Here is a 21,037-nt window from a genome sequence, read left to right on the forward strand (position 1 = left end):
AAAATACAGCCTCTCATAGTGAAAAGGGTTTTGATACATAAGAATATTTACTTAGTGTGCGGTATTTAAAAAAAAAAAAAGTATTTTGTTAGGACTTGTTGAGGTTTTTAGTTGTTTTTATCTTGTATATCTCCTCATCAGTTTCAAGCCAAAAATCGTGTTTCCACATGAAATATTAATTGTCTTATTTTGTACTACTGGGCATCCTGCACTGCAACAAGCTGCAACTTTTTGCCAAATGCAGCTGGCGTTGTGGGGGACAGACTACAATTTTTAGATCAACATTTGAAAGAAAAAACTGTCATTAAGCACCTCTGTAATACAGGATGAATGGATGCCCTTCTTCCCTTCATCTCCTTTACAACATCCTGTATACTTACAAATCCTTACATGTATTGAGAATGCAAGAATTGCTAAGAGATATTTCTTCTCAAACTGTGTGTGAATCTGTACTGCTGGTGGAAACCCTTTTCTCTGTTCTTGAGCTACATAATATAGAAGCAGACAGGAAACAGAAACTGAGATTTGAAAAAGAACTGATAAGTGCCAAAACACATTAAAAAAACAAAAAAAAACAAAAAAAACAAACCCAACCCTCAGGCCTTGAGTCCCATTTCCTCAAGTTTGCTGCTACATTGGACATAGGAAGAAGGGGAACGGAGCTCCAAGTCAGACCACCTGGTAGGCTGTGAAAAGCCAGGAAGGCCTGGGAGCCTCTGGATCTCACTGAAATGAAAGACCTTTTCCCATCCAGCCACACTTAATTGCTCAGTGTGTTTCCTGAAGATCGGAAAGGAAATGAATTGCTGCTCAATCCACTAAAACGCTGTTGTATAGCTCACTTTAAAAATAACAACAACAATAACAAAATCAATGAGAGGGAAAAAACACAAAAGAGTAGCCAAGGAAAATGGGTTACTGAACAAAAAGAAGCTTGGATCTAATTCCTAGTCTACTTTTAGTTTCCCATATAGTTTTGATCATATACTAACCTACCACAGCTGCTTACCATTTCACCTGCTTCTTAGATGGATAAAATCCATGAACAACTGTGATCTCTCAAAGTATTTTGATGCAAAGTGCTACGTAGATGCCACCCTACATTCAGTTACATGCTCTCTACCAACGGTGTGTATCTTTTCTTTGAAGATATGCTCCAGGAATATAGTCACGCAGCACCTTCCTAACAGCTAAGCCTGCAAGAGCTTTTCCAGTAAAGTTTCCAAGGACAAAAGAAAGAGCAAGCAGGCCTTTCAAAAGGTCAAGCACTTAGTATTATGGGACCAGTGTTTATGAACTTACCTTGCCATCAACCAGTTCCCATCCTATCTGCAAACTTTATTATCACAGTTATTTTTTAACCTAGTCAGCAATATTTCCCAAGGGTGCTCGAAAAACAAGGACACTACCAAACAAAAACTGGAATCAAATTGGAAATTAATGAGAAACCATTTATGAATTCCCTTCATGTGAGAACTAAATTTGCAAAACTGAATATTTTGGAAATGTGAATGTGAATCTACAATGGAATTAATTTCCGTGAATCTTTTAATATGACACACATTGAAAGACTTTGTTTCAGATGTGCTAAATTAATGAAGGGCTCTCTCACTACTGTCAGCCTAATAAACATATAAATGGTAGAGAACTATTCCACTGATGTACTCTCACATGATAGCAAATAGGAAGAGATTATTATTTTCACTTAATGAAATTGTCATCTAATTTATTGTATCTGGTTTTGGGAGAATGAAAAAAAAAAACTTCTGAGAAGCAATACTTACCATATGACCTGAGCATCATCCACTCCATAATTCCTCAAGTATTTGAATAAAGCATCAGACACAAGTTTCTATTAAGCTGGCCTCTTAGCACACATTAATTGTTAGTAGCTTGAGAGGGGATTAGTGAGAGAAGGAGAAAGAGGAATACAATGAAGGAACATAGGGGATTGAGAAGATGTAGCAATGACTCAGAATATACTAAACTACAGTAAAGTACTCAAAAAAAAGGAGAAAGAAGTGTTATAAAACACGAATGTGTTTTGTAAAATCCCACCCGCCCCAGGAGGCACCAGTCACATCCCGTTCCCTTCAGCAACAGCATGGTTTCAGCAGTAAATTCTGGAGTTTATTTTTGGAGGAAGGATTTTCTCTGACAGCTATAAAATACTTGCAAAAATTTAATTTGAGGAACACATTATTCCTCTGCTGCTGCAGCAAGAACATCAGTGGCAAATAACTGATCTCAGACACGAGGAACTGGCACAGTGGAGCACAGGTGACAATCGAGTGGACGTAATGGTCCATCATCAGATTGGCTTCCCAATCAGCACTCTGCTGTGTAGCACACTGTCACTCTCTTAATCACAGGGGCCTGTGTAAAGGGACAGTTCTGCCTCTCACACTGTTTAATGACAAGCAACGTACACGCAGTCTAAGGTTTTAACATGAAGAATAGATGTCCTTGCATGAGTGCCCATAAGTTTTGGATCGGCCTCATTCTTTAGAGGAGGAAGGTAATGCGAACAGTTTTACTTAATTTGCATCTGTTATTTTTCAGTTGACTAATTGACAAAATCAGAAGAGGATTCTTTAGAAATGGCTTTGAAATGTCTGGAAAGATTTCCAGCAGAAAATTCTGATTTTCAAGATTGAATTATGCAAACAGCTCTGTGCATCTGGGTTGCTTCTGTGGTCTGTGTATTTCTGTCAGGAATAAAGGAGTTTTCCACACCACTACACATCTAAGAACAGACCTGTTCTGTTTGATTCCCCCTAGCTATTGCAGCTTCTGACACTCAAAATGCGGCTCACCCAGCAAAACATTAAGAGCTTCTTCCCTGCTTCTTTCATCCAGATAGAGTTACAATTAATTCAGTTAGCTTAAGTATTTTAGTACACATAAAATACTTTAGATTTACTTTGGTTATTAAATATTGGGAAAGAATATCTAAAGATCTGTATTAGATTTAACCACAGCTGCAGTTTACCTATCTCCAAAATTAAAAGTCACAACAAAAAGGACTGGAGCAAAAATGTAATCATCCTCTCAAACTCCTGTGCTCCATTACAGCCCCTGGGACTGGAATTTCCAGGGAAATCAGAAAAAAAGATATTTGGAGCAGGAAAGAAAGGTCAGTTATTTTACAATTCAAACAGCTTTTAATTTTCATTTTCTTATAGATAAGTACCCCATAGCTGAACAAGCATCGCTGCCTTAAGAACTATCAAAGCATACCTACGTTACTACATTTGGGAATATCACCATAAGGACAGGCAAACTTCTTCATCCCACCTGTTTATCGGCATTAGTTTTCTTATGTCAATTTCATGCCAAAATGAGGACAGTGAGTTTCTTAGGGCAGCAAGAGGCTTGCTTACACTTGTACTGGTAAGAATCCTGCCTAGTTTTAGGCTCTAAGAAAATGAGGAAAAAAATAATGACAATAGCAAAATAAACACTGAAAACCTACATTCCATTACTTTACTATAATCACTGAGTGTGTTTGCCATTTTTTTCATATGGTAGCAGCTAAACAATAAGAAAAATACACACTTTGGAAAGACAGTAGGTGGTATTTCAGAAGTAATTAGATCAATGGAAGGCTTCCAAACTAGCCCACTAATGTATAATGCACAGCCTATTAAGCTTGACACGGCAAGCTTTTTCTCATGGCCTTGACTGCAATGACTATTTAACATATCTGGTGTGTGCTGTCCCTTAGGACCACAAAGTAGACTTCATAAACTGCTAGGACAAACACTGACATGCATCTAACTTTGTTTATCACTGAAGCCAAGCCAAACAGTGCTAATTGGAGTTCTTCTGTTAAACAACGTTTACACACTAATTAGTCCACTTCCTAAACTAAATGTTCCAAGAAAAGCTAAGATTATATGGCAAGCTGCCACTGAATTGCATTCTCATCAAGTATGTGACTTCACAGACAGACACAGACAGGTAACAGAGTAAATTCAAAATGATGATCCTACATACATGCCTACACAACATATAGAAAGTCTCCACTGTCTCAGAAGGGAAACAGTTCTGTGATTTTAACTGAGATTTTATCCAACTGTTTTATCCAATGAGAGAACAACAGGGGCAGGCAGAAGACCTATCCAAGAGAATAATATGTAATTCGAATGTGAATGAACAATACTGCTAACATCTCTGGGGAAGTATCCCCCTTTTCCCCCCATTTTCTTTCCAGGATGGATTTGGTTATGAGATAGTGTCCTTTGGAACACCCGCATTTTTGTTTACCCTGAATACGATCAAATTTTTTAGTATGTATAATAGAATAATTGAAAAAGAGAGTCAAATGGCTTGAGTATTAAGGTTTCTAGTGCTACTTTTTTGGAAGGCTACTTGCAGAAAAAAAACATGGTAGAAGTATAGATGTTTTCATGCATCCGTCTGAGTTCCAAGAGTGTTCCTCAGAGCCCAGGCGGTCAGTACAAGGCCAAGCACAAAAGAATCCTGGTCTCTAGACACTACTGTGTTATCAGCACCACTGATAACCACAAATGCCTTTTGCTCTGTTTAATGAAAGGAGGAAAAACTCTTGACCTGGAATTTCAAGCTAACTTTGCAATTTTTGTCTTCTGACCCCACAGTCTCTGACCTGCATTTCATTTCACTCCGATGCTGAAAGACTTCCTCATGCAGCTACAGCCAAGCACCAGACATGGTGTCTGATCTGGTCCGGATCTTCAGCAACCTTATCTCCAGCCAGAAACTTCCTCTGCAACTACAAAGGAGACCTGCACCATTGTTGACTCCCTGCTGTATTCTGAACAGAAAGGAGAAAAACCCACAGGCATACCTAACTGGTCCCAGACACCTCAGGAGCTGCCTGGCTTCCCCCCCTCTGCCCCATGGGGCAGCATCTGTCTACATACCTTGAGCTGCCTGTGCCTTCACAGCCTGTGGCCATGCCTATTAAACACAAGCCCATGTCTCAAGAGGGTCCCTTCTCCTTCCTATACACAGCTTCAAACAGTTTTCCCCTCTACCTCCAGGTACCATCTGATAAGAGCAGCTGGCTCTGAACTGTCCCTCTCTGGATTGGGAAGATATGGAGAAAAGCTGCAGGAAGAGGTAAGTGCCCATGGCCCAGGGAGTGCCCTACAGTGAGATAAGATTCCTCCAAGATGTGAAAAAATCAAAGTGGCAAAGGACAAGCACAGCAGATAGGAGAGGGGCAGAAGTAAGGTCCATTAACCAATATTTAACCATTTCTAGGATGCACCTGGGAGTTCTGCTTGATTTCCCTACCCAAGCTTTCACTTTGCTAGCCAGAGATTCCCTCAGAAATAGGGGGAGGATGCACAACATCCTTCCTGCTTGGAGTCTTTCTATATCACTCTAGAAAAATTGCTAATTTCTCCTCTCCACAGCTCAATCTTTTCTAAACTGCATAATCTAGATATGATCCTTTCTAAATCACATACTCTCACAACTGGAACTGCAGTCTTTTTTTTAACTCATCGGTTTCTCAGTTATCAAAACCCAAGGGCACTGTATTGCTTAGAAGACTGTAATTGTAAGGAAACAAGCACTTCCAACAGTTCAGCATGCTCAAAAGGAAGCAAACAGCTAATAAGCTAGTAAAACTGTCCCTTCAAAATCTCTACCTGGAATGCCAATAATTTTACTTATTAACAAGTTCTTATGTGAATTCAAAATTAACTTTTAATTCAATTCTTAATCTCTATTACTATTAAAGGAATAAATTCCTTTTGCAGTGGTGGGGAAATCCACGCAGAATCCAAGGCCGCTTAGTTAAATTCCCAAACGCATCACGTTGCTGATAGAGGAAAAAACAGTTTCTGCAGCTTTGTTTATGCTTGTGAATGCCAAAGGATATACTCAAAGTAACATGTAATCAGCAACCTGCAGAGTATAATTAAGAATAAAGCACAATACTCCACACATGGTCCATACTGCAAATGTAATCAGCTTCAGAAGATTTCTTTCTTAAAACATGAAAACCTTGAAAAAATTCACGCCCTCAGTATAACTGAATTTGTCACGCAAGTTTTACGAATGCTCTCATGATTGGCAATCATGATTTATTTTTGCCATTTATTATAAAGTAAGAATATTTTTTTTGCCTGTACATGTGTTTGGAAGAATATTTCAGAATTCAAGCTGTTACTGCTGGTAATCTAATATTCCTACAGAACCAGAAATGCCACAAAATGTCAACTATAAAGCAGAGTGGATACTATTTCAGGGCACTATACGCTCAAAAATGCAAACAAGTTCTGTATTAGCATAATTTTTGAAATAAAAGCAGTAAGAAATATTTATCAAGAAAATACACCCCCTTCTAAACACTCAGAGTCAGATTTTCAGGATCTTTTGCCTGCAGAAATGCTTTTGCAAAAGCAGCATTCCAGAACAGTCCTGGAGCTAGCAGAGAATAAGAGCAATTAAAAAGAATAACAAAGCTGTCAGCAGCTTCCTGCTTGTTCAGGCTACTGTGATTTCTGCCTTTAAGAACACACCCCCGTTGATGAGAGAAATGAAAAACTGAGAATGACTGTATGTGCTAAATATACTCGAGTAAGAAGATAGCATGTATCTCCTCTAACTCACCTTAAATTCTCCCTACCAACAAAGTCTGTGATCATAATAGACAGGTAGAGCCTGCTGCAAATCTGGGACGTGATACCCAACAGAGAGAGACCCAGAGCCTCTCCCCCAGCTTGGTGTAGCCTGTCCCTCTCTTACTTACTGTCTGGAGCAGCCAGCAGCTTCTCACACCATGTCGTAGCAAAGGTCACATTTCAATAGACAGCACCTCACTTCTCTTGATAGGCATGAACCTCCACCCCATCCCCACAGGGAAGGGACGATGGCCTGGATGGAAAAATGATCACCATTAAGTATCCCTCAACTTTGAACTTTGCCTCAGGCATGGTAATGAGTGTTTTGAACTTCTGAAAGAAAATTAAGAGAATACGGACTTCTTTAATTCTCTCTTCTCCACTTGTCTACAAAGACATTAATGGCTACACTAATCCTGCTGGAACACTTGTATTCCAGGATTAATGCTCCTTACCCTCTTTGCTTGTATTATGTACACAGAGAAAACAGAAGAGAAAGGAATATTCATCCCAGCACGCAAGTGTCCCCGTGAGGGGCTGTACTGAGAAAGCTCCCACAGGATAACTGCATCAAAGAGTCTCCTCAGAGGATAAAGTCCTTATCTCTGCTGCTCATTTGTTCCTTTCCTGTTAACTTGAAACAAAAAGAAAAGCTAACTGCTGCAGTTCTTCTGACTGCTAGTTTGTGAACTGTTGGACAGCTCAGGGACCATTACCTCTATCATGAAAATTTTCTTTCTCATAAGATAACACAATTTTTAATGAGATCATGCAGTTTCTGGGCCAAATTCGCCCACAGTTTTCAGTGTAGACCCAGTAAATCTAAAACATCTGGGCAGATAAGACAAAGACTAGAAGTTAGCCTTTTGAGTCTCAGAAACATTAATCTCCTCATTCTTATGTGCCATAATGCTCAAAATATATATATATTTTTTTGTAATGACAAGTTATTTTTCAAATTCAGATTGTAAGAAACACTTAGTTTTAATTCACTAAATTAGAAAAATGAAAATGTATCTTTTACTAATAGTGGGAAACCACTACTGTTTCATTCCACTGCAAGAGAGGTCTGATTCCACCATAAGCTGACAAGATAGAGATTCCCCTTCATCCCTGCAGCTCTAACACTGTAGACGTCGTCAGATCCATCAGATTCCTCCTGCAACATCTGTCAAGACGTAAGACATTTATGAACACAGAACAGGATTTACTTAGCTGGGCCTTAAGCTAATAGAGGTATAGAATTGTAAACAGCCAGTGCTTTAGGACAAAACATGTCAAAAGAGCAGAATTTAAACAGTGACATGTAAAGAAAGATGAAAAACCAATCACTTGTAATTAGATTCAAATATGCCTAGTCCCCATTGCCCCCTGCCATAGCTACAACACGAGGCACATATAAGTGCCTCCTTTAGCAACTGTAAAAAGCAGTACTTAATAGAGAGTAAGCCTTATTTGATGCAGGAGATACAAAATAAAGAAGAAAAATGATCCATAAACAAACAGCAAGTTATTTCCTCAGTTGCCAATGGAACTTAAAAGAGTCTATTCTTTAGCTTTCTTACAGATTAAGGCTGCCTCTAGCAGAAGACAGCCTCTAGCTCTTGGAAGTAGATTTATATGAAAACTGTGTTTGTGTTCCCTAACATTCATTATTGCAGTCTGACACTGAAGAAGGAGTAGTGTGCTATGTCTTGTATTTTCTTCAACCACTCAGACTAATCATTCACTTATTTATTTCTGAAATAGTAAATTTTTTTTTCAAAGAAAGTGTAGCAAATACTGTACATTTTAATAAGCAAAAATATTGTTGTATTTAATACTCTAGTTTGTAAGCAGAGAAATAATAATAATAAAAAAGTATTCACAAAGCAAAAATATTGCTTCCATTCATATTACTTACTGAGTAGATTAGATTAGAAAAACTGATGCTCACTCTAATATCATTATGTTATGATCATATCCATAATTGTTTCCTAAGGTCCCCTCTGCTGGCAAAAATAATGAGATTCAGAAGTACAAATAAATGAGATATAGTTGTATATGAGTATGAGTTGTACTGCTATGAAGAATAGAAAAATCACATTCTGAAAAAATAGACCTTCAGGTACATCTCCAAACAGGCTCAAATGTTCAAATCAAAGAAATGCATTTCCCACACTGGCCAACAAATCACCAGCTCTGCTATGAGACACCTCCAGTATATTCATACAAGGCTTTTAACTAGGTAAATATCTCAAGTTTGGGAAATTCTGTAAATGCTATAGTAGCAGTAAATAAGAAGTAATATGATAGATAAGAAATGGCTGCTTCATAAGGCATCACAAACCAATGCTATTTCCATTCCGCGATTTATTTTTTCATGCAAGGCTATAGCTGTCATTTAGAATACAAAATTAAACTGCCAGTATATTCTACCAAGTGTGTAGATATACATATACTCTACATGCCAGAAGAAAATAAATTTAATTTAAAAAATTTCTCTCCTACATACATCTTCATATGGCCTTTTTCTCCATCCTGTTCAAGTCACTGCACTTACTTTCCATACCAGGGTAGCTCTCTTTCTCCCCTGGATGAATACGCTGCTTCCTTCAACACGTGCAGAACAAGCACGGTAGTTTTCTATGTATTGTTATAATACACAGTGTCTACAAGCACCTATAGAATGGAACAGTGAACTTTACCCCCATGCCTGATGCTGGCCAGATAGAGGTGACTGGATAAAGAATGGTTTTGGCAAACAGCTCAATCAGGAAAGTTAAAAGTGTGGATAAAAACACAGATAGCTATGAATAACATTACGAGTCCATTGCCAACCTGCAGGAAACCCACAATATATTTAATTGATGTCATGACTTACTTTCCTTTATATGTGCATGCTCCATGTCAAATAAATAACTTAGTTTCTATGGCAAGTGAGAGGCAGGGTGGCAACACTGTGTTTATTATCAAAGGAACGCTCACCCATTTCAGAGAAGACAGGATAACAACGTGACATTGACTGCTTTAATAGGTAGGAATTAAAGGCTAGAAAGAAAACTTACAGGAAAAAAGTTATTTAAAAATAAATAAATAAATAAATGAGATTTTACATATAATACAACAACTGCCAGTTGAAAACAAGAAACACAAGGAGAGGGAAATCTGGGAAGGAAGTGCAGGAGGAGAAGGGCTAACAGAAAGCAATAAAGAAAATGCAGTGGAATACAATTTGGGGAGTGGATAAAAGGAATCAAAAGAAAACAAAAGCCTTGAAATAGACACGAGACTACAGCCTCTTGAAATATTATAATGTCTCTTATCCTACGACAACTGACATATTTCAGTTGGGTTTCATCAGGCAATTGAGCTTCTGGTATCACATCACAGTATATTGGAAGCTTCCTCAAAGGCATTTTATTTTGTCATAAATGACAAAGTGAAAGGTAGCTGACATGAACAGAAAGGCAGAGACACACTAAGATGGAGAAATACAGTGCCAGGGAAAGACAAGAGGAGGAGTACAAAAGGAGGGAGGACAAGCAGACAAAAACTTGAAACCATGAAGTCAATAGAAAGAACAAAGGTCAAGCAGAGAGCAACGGAGAATTTCAGCTGTTGAATAGACCAGTGTTCACAAAAGGAGCAAGTCAGAAGGAAAACCATCATTAGTGGTGGAAAAGGGCAAGTTGTGGTTCAGAGAAAAACAATTGAGAAAGATCTGGAGGGGAAGAAAAAACACAAAACACAGTTTGGTAAAGACTATCTCAAGTGAATGAACTGGAAGAATGAACAGGAGGTGTCATCTAGAGAACAGGAAGAAGATTCTAGAGACACAGGAATCTGGTTGTTATTGACCTTGGTAATGGAGCACTTGTCTGGAATATTTGATAAGCAGCTCAGATAACTTTAGGTGTTAATATGAAACTTTCTTTTTTCAACCTTAAGGAATATGAAGTGTAAAGAAAGACTGAAACAAATGGGTCTTGAAATTAAAAAGAAACAACAACAGAAGCAACAAGAAAAAGAAAAGAATAAACTCTGAATCATCACCGTAACTTTTGGCACTTTCTGAAATAGTTCTGTCATTCCGCTGTTTTTTGTTTGCAAGCAAATTTAATTGTACAGAATGAAAGGAAATAGATTTTGAACATGTGAGAAAAAAGTGATCACAATGGCAATTACACACCATCATTATGCTTATACACGCATTAAAAAAGTGTCTAGGAATTACAGTGCACATAAATTCAGTAGCTAATGACTGAGAAATTAAGGAACAAACTGAAAGCTAGATAGGATGTTTCTGAAAGGGCAACACAATACAGACATTAGTCTTCACTACCTAATGCTAGAACTGATGGAAACACCCAAAACGCAGTTTGTAATTCTATCTTCAACAGGATACAGGAGAAGTACTATCTTCTATGAATCAGCTGACAGAAGAAAAAAACATAAAGTTCCTGGCATTCATACCATTCTCTAGGGCAAAGGAACGTGTGCCTGAAAGCATTTTCATTTCTGTAATGTGTTTCTTTATAAGCTTTGCCCTTCTTATAGAACCAAACCACGATGCCCATAACAGTGCAATTAACTAACAGTAATTAATCTGCTCTCATAAATTGTCCTTGTCTTTTATTTTGCAGTTGTGATTATAAAGTTTGTTAGCTTACCTCTGGAAAACTGTATTTTCTGGAAAAAAAAAATAAATTAAGCAGTGGTTTATATTGGTCTTTATATCAAGAGGAACATTTTCAGAAATGAAATGGCTCTTAAATACTATGGAATCTTTGAGTGTTTCACGTTCCTCTCATTTCACATAGACCTGGTGAACTTGATGAAGAAATCAGGCTTTGGAGGCGAACAAGAGGAAGAAAAAAGTGTATGATTCCACAGAAAAAAATGTTTAGTAAGTTGCATAAGAGGTAGTCATAAAATTCTAACTAGTTCTAATTATTTTAGATATCTCTTTTATGCTACTTCAGAAGTATTTCCTGACATGAGAACATTGACTACATTTCTTTATGAAATCCAAAAGGAAAAAAAAGCAAGGCAGATGGTAAAATAAACAAATTAAAAAAAGAAAGTATAATGGTAGCAGTAGTGAAAGAGACACCTAAGAAAGAGCTGCAGTAAAGTTTACAGCTGAGGACTAATTAATACTTCCACTTCTTTGCTCGTGAACACCAGCGCGGCACCAAGTCCCATCTGAGTTACAACCTGCTGCCCTTTAGATGGGCTGTCATCCTGGCAAGCTGCACAACACACTCCGAGCCCTTGTGAGAATTTCACTTCTCAGTGAATTAGTGTTTAACATTGAGAAAGCCTTTCATCATCGGCTTGTATTGCCTTCAGGTGCCTATAAATTCCTCTCAGTCTTTATGTAGCACTTGTCTATCAGAACATGTCATCAATTTTACTGCAGGCAAGAGGCAGCCACACCTCTTCCTGAGACGTAGACAGCACAACATAACCACAGCCACTCGTGCGTTATCATTTCACATCAGCTCGCTGCCAACTGTGGATCACCAGGACTCGCTTTGCAGACCACGTCCCTTCTTATCTCCTCCACCATTAAGACACAGTTAAAAGCCAAGTGTATTCCACAAGAAAGACTTTTTCTTTCATTATGACTTCATTGTTCATTCACAGCCTTTTTATTGACTATGCCAAGTCTGCATGAAAATAAACCATTAGGTGATACATGTTATCTGAATGGAAATGAACACCTAACAGATGCTTACAGAAAAACAATCAGTCTCTTCAGCTGTTTTAACTAAGTCTGTTCCGCACTTGCTTGTAAAAAGTTATTCTGTTAAAGATGGACTCATTAAAATGATGGCTTCCCCAGGAAATGTTAAAAAGCAACATATGAACACAGCTTTTCCTCAAGGGACAAGGCAAACCACAAGATAAGGTTGAGCAGTATATAATGTGAGGGTCACTGATTTAATCTTGCCTATGGTCAAGAGAGATCTGAAGCTGTAACCATCACCTCACCATTGCTTGGTTAATGTGCTGGTGCCCTGCTCACTTACAGGTAGGAATTCATTCATATGATGTTATCAGCCAGCTGTGAGACTCCTCACTGAAACAGAAGGATGAATGAAGAGAAAGATCAAAGCATTTCCTGCCCAAAGTTACCATTGTCCACTTAAACTCGTATCTCAGGGCCTACTTAAAATTTGCACTTCCACTGATAAACAGTCACTCAGGTCCTGGTCCTAAATCCTGAACTTAACACTGCACACACAGACATATTCCAGTTAACAATTAGCATTTTTCTTTTTAACTTACATTACTCACAATTGCAATTGAGTTAGGCCAAAAATGTAGACAAAATTAAATGAGAAGCCTTATGTAAGAATGATAATCTAAGTACAGACGATTTTAAAGGCAAACTTTTCCATACGTTTGACACTGAAATACATACTGTGTGTTAAAGGAAGCAGTCTCCTCAAGTTCATTTTAAGAGTTGGGTGAAGTATGCAGACACTTGAAGATAAGGCTTAATTTCATTTAATTTTTTTTTCTTCCAAAAGAGACGAGAATCATGGCACATTCCTGTCCAGACCCTAGGAACGCCTCTTGCCAGCTGTAATACTCCAAACTCAGATCCCACCAGCAGTCAGGACTAACTGCCTGACAAAAGCAGAAAGAACCAAAGGCAATGGAATCCCCAAATCTCAGTGCAATTACTGCCCTGAAGCACAGTGACTGAGCTCATCAGTCCCAACCCACTGCAATTAATATCAAGTAAAGGGAGTTCAGCTAAACTGCCCTAATGGTTAAAACTACTGTGCTTTGGCACAGGACAAGATCCCACTAATAATTCTTTTACCTTATCTCAGCAGCAACTTTAAGCTCAGCGGTAGGAAAGTCATGCAACCTGGTAACTCCATGGCTTGAGATCACTAACCCATACTTCTAATGCATACAGTACCCTTCTGCTGGAGTCATGAGATATAGCTGATCAGTGCTGTCACTTTTGTCATTTTTTGGTGTCATATTTAAGTATTCCAGGAACAGCTTCAGTGTCTTAGCAGTGACTGTATCCCCTTTGATGGAACATTGTGCTGTTTGCCCTCCAGATCCCCACTGGATAAGAGTGAAGGCAAACCATTAAATTATTCTTACAAGACAATTCAATCTTCAAATTGCTGAATTTCATACAAATGTGTATCTTTTTTGTCACTTCTTTGATTCTGTTTTCATAGGAAGAAAGTAATGATAAACAAATTACTGCACAAAAGCATGTGAGTTCTGGCAGGCAGTTTCAAAGCTATTGACAAAAAACAGTCTATTCACTGAGAGTGTCCTACTTTTACAATCTGTCTCTCTGATCAGGATGCAGAGGACTAATTCAATCATTTCCGATGGAAAAATACCAGGTGGGTGTGTTTGTTTTCCAGACAATGATTTGCCAAGTGGAGCTCTTCTCTACCTCCATCTCTCTATCCTCCGTCTATCCTACACCTTTTTTTTAAATTATTATTATGAACTCACAATTTGCTCTGAAATACTTGATTTCTGAAATACTTGATTTCCACATAACCTTGTTAGAAAAAAAAAAAAAAAAGAAAAGGGAAAAGAGAAAGAAAAAACAAGAGAAATAAAAAAGTTTAGCGAAGAGGAAAAACATTTTAGTAAGCTGGGACCTTACAAAGAGCCACTTAGAATCATAGAACCATACAGTTGCTCAGGTTGGAAAAGACCTTAAAGATCATCAAGTCCAACCACAAGCTAACCATACTACTCTAACTAACAACCCTCTGCTAAATCATGTCCCTGAGCACCACATCCAAATGGTTTCTAAACACATCCAGGGATGGTGACTCAGCCTCCTCCCTGGGGACCCTATTCCAGTGCTTAACAACCCTTTATGTAAAGAAGTGTTTCCTGATACCCAACCTAAACTTACCCTAGTGCAACTTGAGGCCATTTCCCCTCATCCTGTCACCTGTCACCAGTGAGAAGAGACCAACCCCCTCTCGCTGTAAACACCTTTCAGATATTGGAACAGAGCAATAAGGTCTCCCCTCAGATTCCTTTTCCCCAGACTAAACAGCCCCATTTCCTTCAGTTGCTAAATCAAGGCAGGCTAAATCTCACAGACAGATCTACAGTATGGAGAAATAGTAAATGTTAAAATCCATTTTGTACTGTAATTTGTTAAGCCATTCAAAGAGAATTTTGTACTCTAAATTGGATTACTTCAAAGCTCTTTCAACAGTAATAGGCTAAATATAGCAGATCACACAATAAATTTGCAATTTATTGCACCCTACCTGAAAGCTGGAGTCACTGGCACTAGCAAGTCGATTTGCTCCCTGTTCTTCAAACTACGTCAGGGCTTTTCAAACACGAGTCACCAGAAACAGAAAAAGAGCACATGAAATCTTATGGTAGAGTCTGTAGATTTCACAGAGAGAAATCTGTAGATGCTGTTTTAATCTCACAGCAGCACCAGCCATAACTACTGTTTCAATACCACTTGCAGACTCTTGAAAAAGCAAAATTTCACATTGTAAGCAAAGCTTTTTCAGTCATGGTTTAGAATCTTGTCAGAAAAGAACTCTAACAGTCCTCTTTTAACTATACTGTTCATTAAGTATGTAAGAACAATCTATCTAATGCAACATATTTATCAATATTTCTCTTACATTTCCAAGGCAAGTGCCTGTTCTCTTTTGCAAATGAACATAATTGAGGTAACAGTCTGAGATTAAAGACATATGACGGGCTTGAGCCCACACCAGAAGGTCTCTCTTACATTTCTGAAAACTATTTGACTAATTTGTGTTTCAGTTTGTTTTGTTTTTCTGGCTACCACACCTCTATGCTCTCCCCATTAAAGTATGCTTCTGGCCACAGTCTTTCCTCTTGTTGGATTTCCAGGACCTGTGGAAAGGTGTTCTTGAGCCCTTTCAAGGTTGCCAAGCATTCTTGCAAGAAGTTGCAAGAAGTGTGCCTCATCTCCTTGGAGGAATTTCTACCCCAGGTTCAAAGCTGCAGACAGACAGGCAGAAATGGTCAAAAATAAAGAATTTTTGCCATTCAAATGCCATAACATTTCCAACAATCTGGCAGTTGTGAAGACTTGAGAGTTTTCTAAACTGTATGCTGAAAAACAGAATTTTTGGAGGAGAACTGGACATAATTTAGAAGTTGTTTTCACATTCATAATCATTAGCAGAGAAAGTTTGAGATTTAGAAAGGAGTGGATATATTCTTTCTTTTTCATTTTTGTCCAGATGACTGATTCATAGTCTTAATCTTTATAAAACAAATACATAATCTTTATAACAGAAATGGTCCCTCCAAAAGAAAAAATTATGGCAGAAATATGAGGCAATTTCTACAGAGCAAGTAACTCCTAGAAAAAAAAAAAAAACACCAACAAAAACACCTGAATTCTGAACATCTTACATATAAAATAAAGACACACGTTCCTTTCAGTGACGAGTTAGACAATTAGACAAACAGCCTCTGGGCTTTGCAGGTTTCCCTTGAAATTTCTCTCATAAATAATGGCTACATCTTAATTTTGACCAGCACTTTTTCAGTTGAAAACCTGCAAATATTTAACCATCCACCATCTCCTGCCCCTCTGATTGACGAGCAAAGCTGAGCTATTAACTCAGAGTTCAGACATAATACTCAGAGTCTCAGGCCAATTCTGCATTAGAAAGGAAGCTGACCGTAACTTGGAGCTTATCACTTCCTACATCACAAGAGCTTCAGACTGCAATTGCATCAACTAGACAGCTTTTCACTTCAGCAAACCACTCCTCTAGGTCTCTCTCTTTCAAATCCCCAACACCGCAGATTCTTCACAAAGGGCACAAACCAGCCTTACAGTACAAATCCACAAACGACCATCGACTGAAGAGTTCTCTTTCTGTTATCTCCATACAGTGACAAGAAAATACAAAGCAGAGCTCAGCCCTTCAAAGAGAAGATGATGAACTCTGGACTGGTCGTGCTTCAGAAGTTTAAGGTCTGAGAATATTTTAATTAAATAAAATTAGTATTTTTATTAACATCTAGGACATGTGGAAAGACAAAGTATAATGTTGAGTTCCCACGATTCTCTTTGTCTTTGCTCTCCAAACACACATATACACACACCATTAGAGGACTTATTTCACTTCTGAAGCTTTTCTTTGTTTCAGCAACAAACTGGAGAAAAACCAAAGCACTCTCCTTTCTTCAGCACTCCTCCTACTGCAAATGATCTGCTTTTAATTACAACTAACATTTAAAACAGACATTAGAAAGGAGAAGCTACCCCTTTATAATTACGGAGCTGATAATTACCTGGTGACTTGTAACAGAACTGTTTTCAATGCATCCTCCTTCCTCTCTTCCTTGATAATGTAATCTAATCTCCTGGCTATGCTTTCATCTGGCATCCAATGCTGCTCATTGTTTATCAAACAACAATCTTTTCTTAGGTAATGACAGAACAAAGGCAAGGAAGAGCAACTTTGGTAATACTACAGCACTTACCACTTCAAAAGTAACCGTGTCAGTATAATTTACATTGCCTGTGTGCTTTTTATTTTTTTCCTCTTAAATCTAGTATTATCTTCTCTATGTGGGCCCATGACCTATGCTCACCCTATTACAGGACAGTCCCCTCCCTCTCCCTGCTGCCACTCTTCTGTTGATGCAGCCAGGATGCAGTCAGCCTTTCGGGCTGCAAGGGCACACTGCTGGCTCACATCCAGCTTTTTGTCCAGCAGGACCCCCGAGTCTTTCTCTGCAGGCCTGCTCTCATTAAGTTCTCGACCCAGTCTGTACTCATATCTGGGATTGCCTCAATCCAAATGCAACACCTTGCCCTTGGCTTTGTTGAACCTCTCCTTAGGGTCACATGGGCCCACTTCTGAAGCTTTTCAAGGTCCCTATTCTATAGGTGCCTTTGCATTTGAAAGAATAGGCAATGTCCTGTGGCAAGGAAATCATGTGCTTTATGATACCAGACTATCACAAAGTCTTAGCAATAATGTGCAAAGACTTCTTTTTAAAATGCATTTTCCTCTCTCGATAGCACAGTTAGAAATTCTGATAGACTACAAAACAAGTTAAATTTCTCAAATTTCTTATACCTCTAAAAAAGAGGTCAGGCTGTAGAAGTTTCTGCTTTGGATTTTCTGGGACTAATCATGTTTCCTACAGTTGCTTGTATTCCATATAGCATTTGCCTTAACCTTCACATCCAGAAACCAGAACAGGATGATTTTCCCAACATCCTTGCTGTGCTATGATCAAGACTTAATTCTGGTGTAACAAAGAACCAGGACCCCTTAAGCCTTAATGTTTTGAGAGTTTGTAACTAAAATTGCTCAGCAATTAGAAGCTTGGTATCCAAGCAGACATAGTGTGTTCCTCTGCATAAATGGTACCTGCAGCCCCAAGATAGCCCCAATCACTGAATTCCAATGTGCTTACTCCTACCACCTGCCTTGTCACCAGAAATGATGCAAAACAATTAAAAAGTAGACATAGGTGAAGGAAGAGAAAGATGAGTATGAGGTATACAGATACATAATAGCGTTGTAGTTTGAGCTTTAATATCTTAGTACCAAAAGAAATGTAATGTATGCATTATTATAAAACAAAGCCGCTGGGTACCACTTTCAAAGTCTTCACAAGGTAAAGTGAGCATGCCCTGGCCACACTCATATAAAACTGATGACAAAAGCATAACAGCTTTACAGTGTGCAACACTGACCCAAACTATTTTAAAGGAGATGATGCACTTTCCCAGCTCACTTTTCATGCAGTTTGAACACATACAGAGAGAAACTCCATTCTCCCCAACAAACAGCTACAATGAATGTTTCTGACACTCCTCTCAGAAGATACAGTGAGACAAACTGCCTAATGAGGAATGAACTAATGGAAGACTCAGATGAATAAAATTAAAAAAAAAAAAAAACAACACAAAAATGTGGTTGTGTATGAGTGTGAGGATGGCTCCAAGTTCTGATATCATTTCAGTCCAATTTATAACACTGCCCTGGTACCTGCAAATCAAGTCACTTCCAGAACTAAAGGTGGGAAAAATCAAATGATATCACTGAAAGTCAAGTTTGAGATTTATATATTCTTTTATAATCCAACAACTAAGACATCCATTCCTTGAAGCATAGTAGTTCAGTTACCTAATGACACTAAGTTATCCCATGTTACTGAAAAAAAACCCAAAAATACAAAGGGGAAAAGGTTCTCTACTGAGAATCTTCTGCATCCTTAGTGAAAAGAAGGCAATAGAAGAAAAAAAGTAATTATGAAGGATCATAAGTAATTATGATAATATGATTTCAGAAGCCTTCATAATAATTGTCTTTCCAGGCATTCACATAGTTATAGGAAGCTCATGAGGACTACCTGAAGAGTTATGTCAAAGCTTCGCTGTCAGCTCAGAACTGTTCTGCTTCTCCAAATGAAGAAAGGCCTTAGGATCTAGTTATCCAACTAGAACTGATACTTAAGCCATACCATAAGAAAGCAGTTTTAGTTATGGATCTATTTCTCAAGCACAAAAGAGTGAAGCTATAAAATGCAAGCCTATTTCTTTAATGCCAGTGCTTAAGAGCTTTTACTGACTCAAAGCGATTACGCCTCTGGCAATCCTGCAAGAAAGTAGGGCACTGCCTCCCCTGCCCGCTCCCCCATGCGCGAGGGAAGCTGTTGTGACACAGAACAGGTGTGGAGCTTTGACTCACCAGCCACGCACGACTTCCCATTACACACCCATCACTTATGGGACCACTCATATTGTCTTCTGCCACGAGGTTAAGCTGGATGTGAAAGAAGCCTTGCCACATCCTATCAATCCGACAGCATGCACACAAAACCTGTCTCTTTGCATCTGTTACATGCAGAGAAGCTGTACCTGCTGTGCCTCCTCCCTATGCAGTCCTGCTCTGGCCTCTTCTGTGTTACCAAAAAAAAACCTCACTACACTCTGAGAAGCTTTTGAGTAAATGGAGTACATCCCTAGCTAAAGGAAAAGTTTCATCAGCAATGCTAACCATTAAATTTCCTCCTCATCACTCGACTAACAGCAGTGAGCAAATCAGATGGATTAAGGCTGTTTCTAATGGCATTTGTTTTTAAGTGGCTACACTGCCAGCTGTGACAGCAACACCTCTTCAGTAATTGGGACTCAGCAGCTTTTGTACCTGAGCCTTTCAGCAAAATCCTTTTGCTGTGGCTCCACTGACATCCCCCCAGCAAAACACTGGCTCATGAAGAGAAACCCAGGGTAATTCAGAACAAGTTAATTCAGGTACCAGTCACACAGTTTGATTAATGCAACCTTCATACTCAATCAAAACCTGTTTCTCCACAATGCCACCTGAACAGCAACGTTACTGTTAACTGTGCTGCTCCCTGGCCCAGCTCATTCAGATCAGAACAACTTTGCACAGCTCAGTGTCAGGCTCAGACACTTCCTTACTCTGCTTTTACACCACCGAGTTCTCCACCTGAAAAACTGGGAGAGACGATGGAACAATTTGCACAAGAAGCACTGACAACTCACGTGCCTCTCACAGATGCTGCAATTATTTAATAAAATATCTACCCTCTATTCAGTGCTGACCAGTAATAAGATCGGTCTCCCTGCAGGGCACATGCAAGTGTTAAAATATCTCTGTGCCTGTTTATCTCCTGTGCATTCACAGGAAGGAGAAGCATCTCTTGGTCAGCCAGAGCTGAGCCCTGGCTGGGCTACTGACAAGAAAGCAGCCCCTCCATAACAAAGGGCAGGTAATAAATGAAAGAGCAATGTGTGTTCAGCCTTCACACGGGTGAGAGCTACCGGGTCCTTCAGCCCCTTCCTCCCCTGTCACAGGGAAACCTCGCAGCAATGTGGTGTGTTTCACGCACAGCTGCTTACTGCTATTCCTCATGATGCCCACCACAGCCAGTAATTCTTGGTAAAGGCTAAGGTTAACAAAGCTGCAACAATTATTGAATATCACTTGTAAAAATGACAAGCTGTGAATGAATCATAGCTTTATGAGGCACCCATTATCCCTAGCCTATAAGAAAACTTGTAATTAGCTTTCCCATCGCTGTTCCCAATCCTTCTTACCTTTTCTAATAAAATCTTAGCACAATTACTACTTCTATTTTACTATAAAAGAGATGTGCTATGATTTTGCTACAAAGGAAATTTTAACAGTTAAAGTGTGTGTTCCAGAAAATTAAAATTGGGGTCTTCAGTTTTCTAAGAAAGTGCTGTAACAGCTGAACAAGGAAAGGTTATTTTAACCTCCAAAGGCTATTGTTCCTTTTTTCTCTCCAAAAATTGTCTGGAGCCAGACAACATAAGACTGCTGTGCCCTGGGCTAGAATGGAAGGGGGGATGACAGGAGGGGTGCCTGTTTACAATTACTCCATTCCTGTTTTTAATGAAT

The 21,037-nt window shown here is 38.8% G+C and overlaps 1 protein-coding gene across 4 annotated transcripts in view; it reads right to left on the bottom strand.

The window, feature by feature from the left end:
* Positions 1-21,037, bottom strand: part of AFG2A (AAA ATPase AFG2A) — a 185,513-nt gene that overhangs the window by 84,047 nt on the left and 80,429 nt on the right. The window contains exon 15 of one of the 4 annotated variants that reach the window (XM_085222806.1): positions 6,749-6,873. The exons of the other annotated variants lie outside the window; for them this stretch is intronic. Coding sequence (XP_085078932.1) covers positions 6,772-6,873 — 102 coding nt within the window. The 3' untranslated portion in view covers positions 6,749-6,771. The remainder of the gene's footprint in view (positions 1-6,748; positions 6,874-21,037) is intronic. 4 annotated transcript variants of the gene reach the window in all.

The sequence above is a fragment of the Meleagris gallopavo genome, chromosome 4 (genome assembly GCF_905368555.1).
Source record: "Meleagris gallopavo chromosome 4, MGAL_WU_HG_1.1, whole genome shotgun sequence".
NCBI classification, from domain to species: Eukaryota; Metazoa; Chordata; class Aves; order Galliformes; family Phasianidae; genus Meleagris; species Meleagris gallopavo.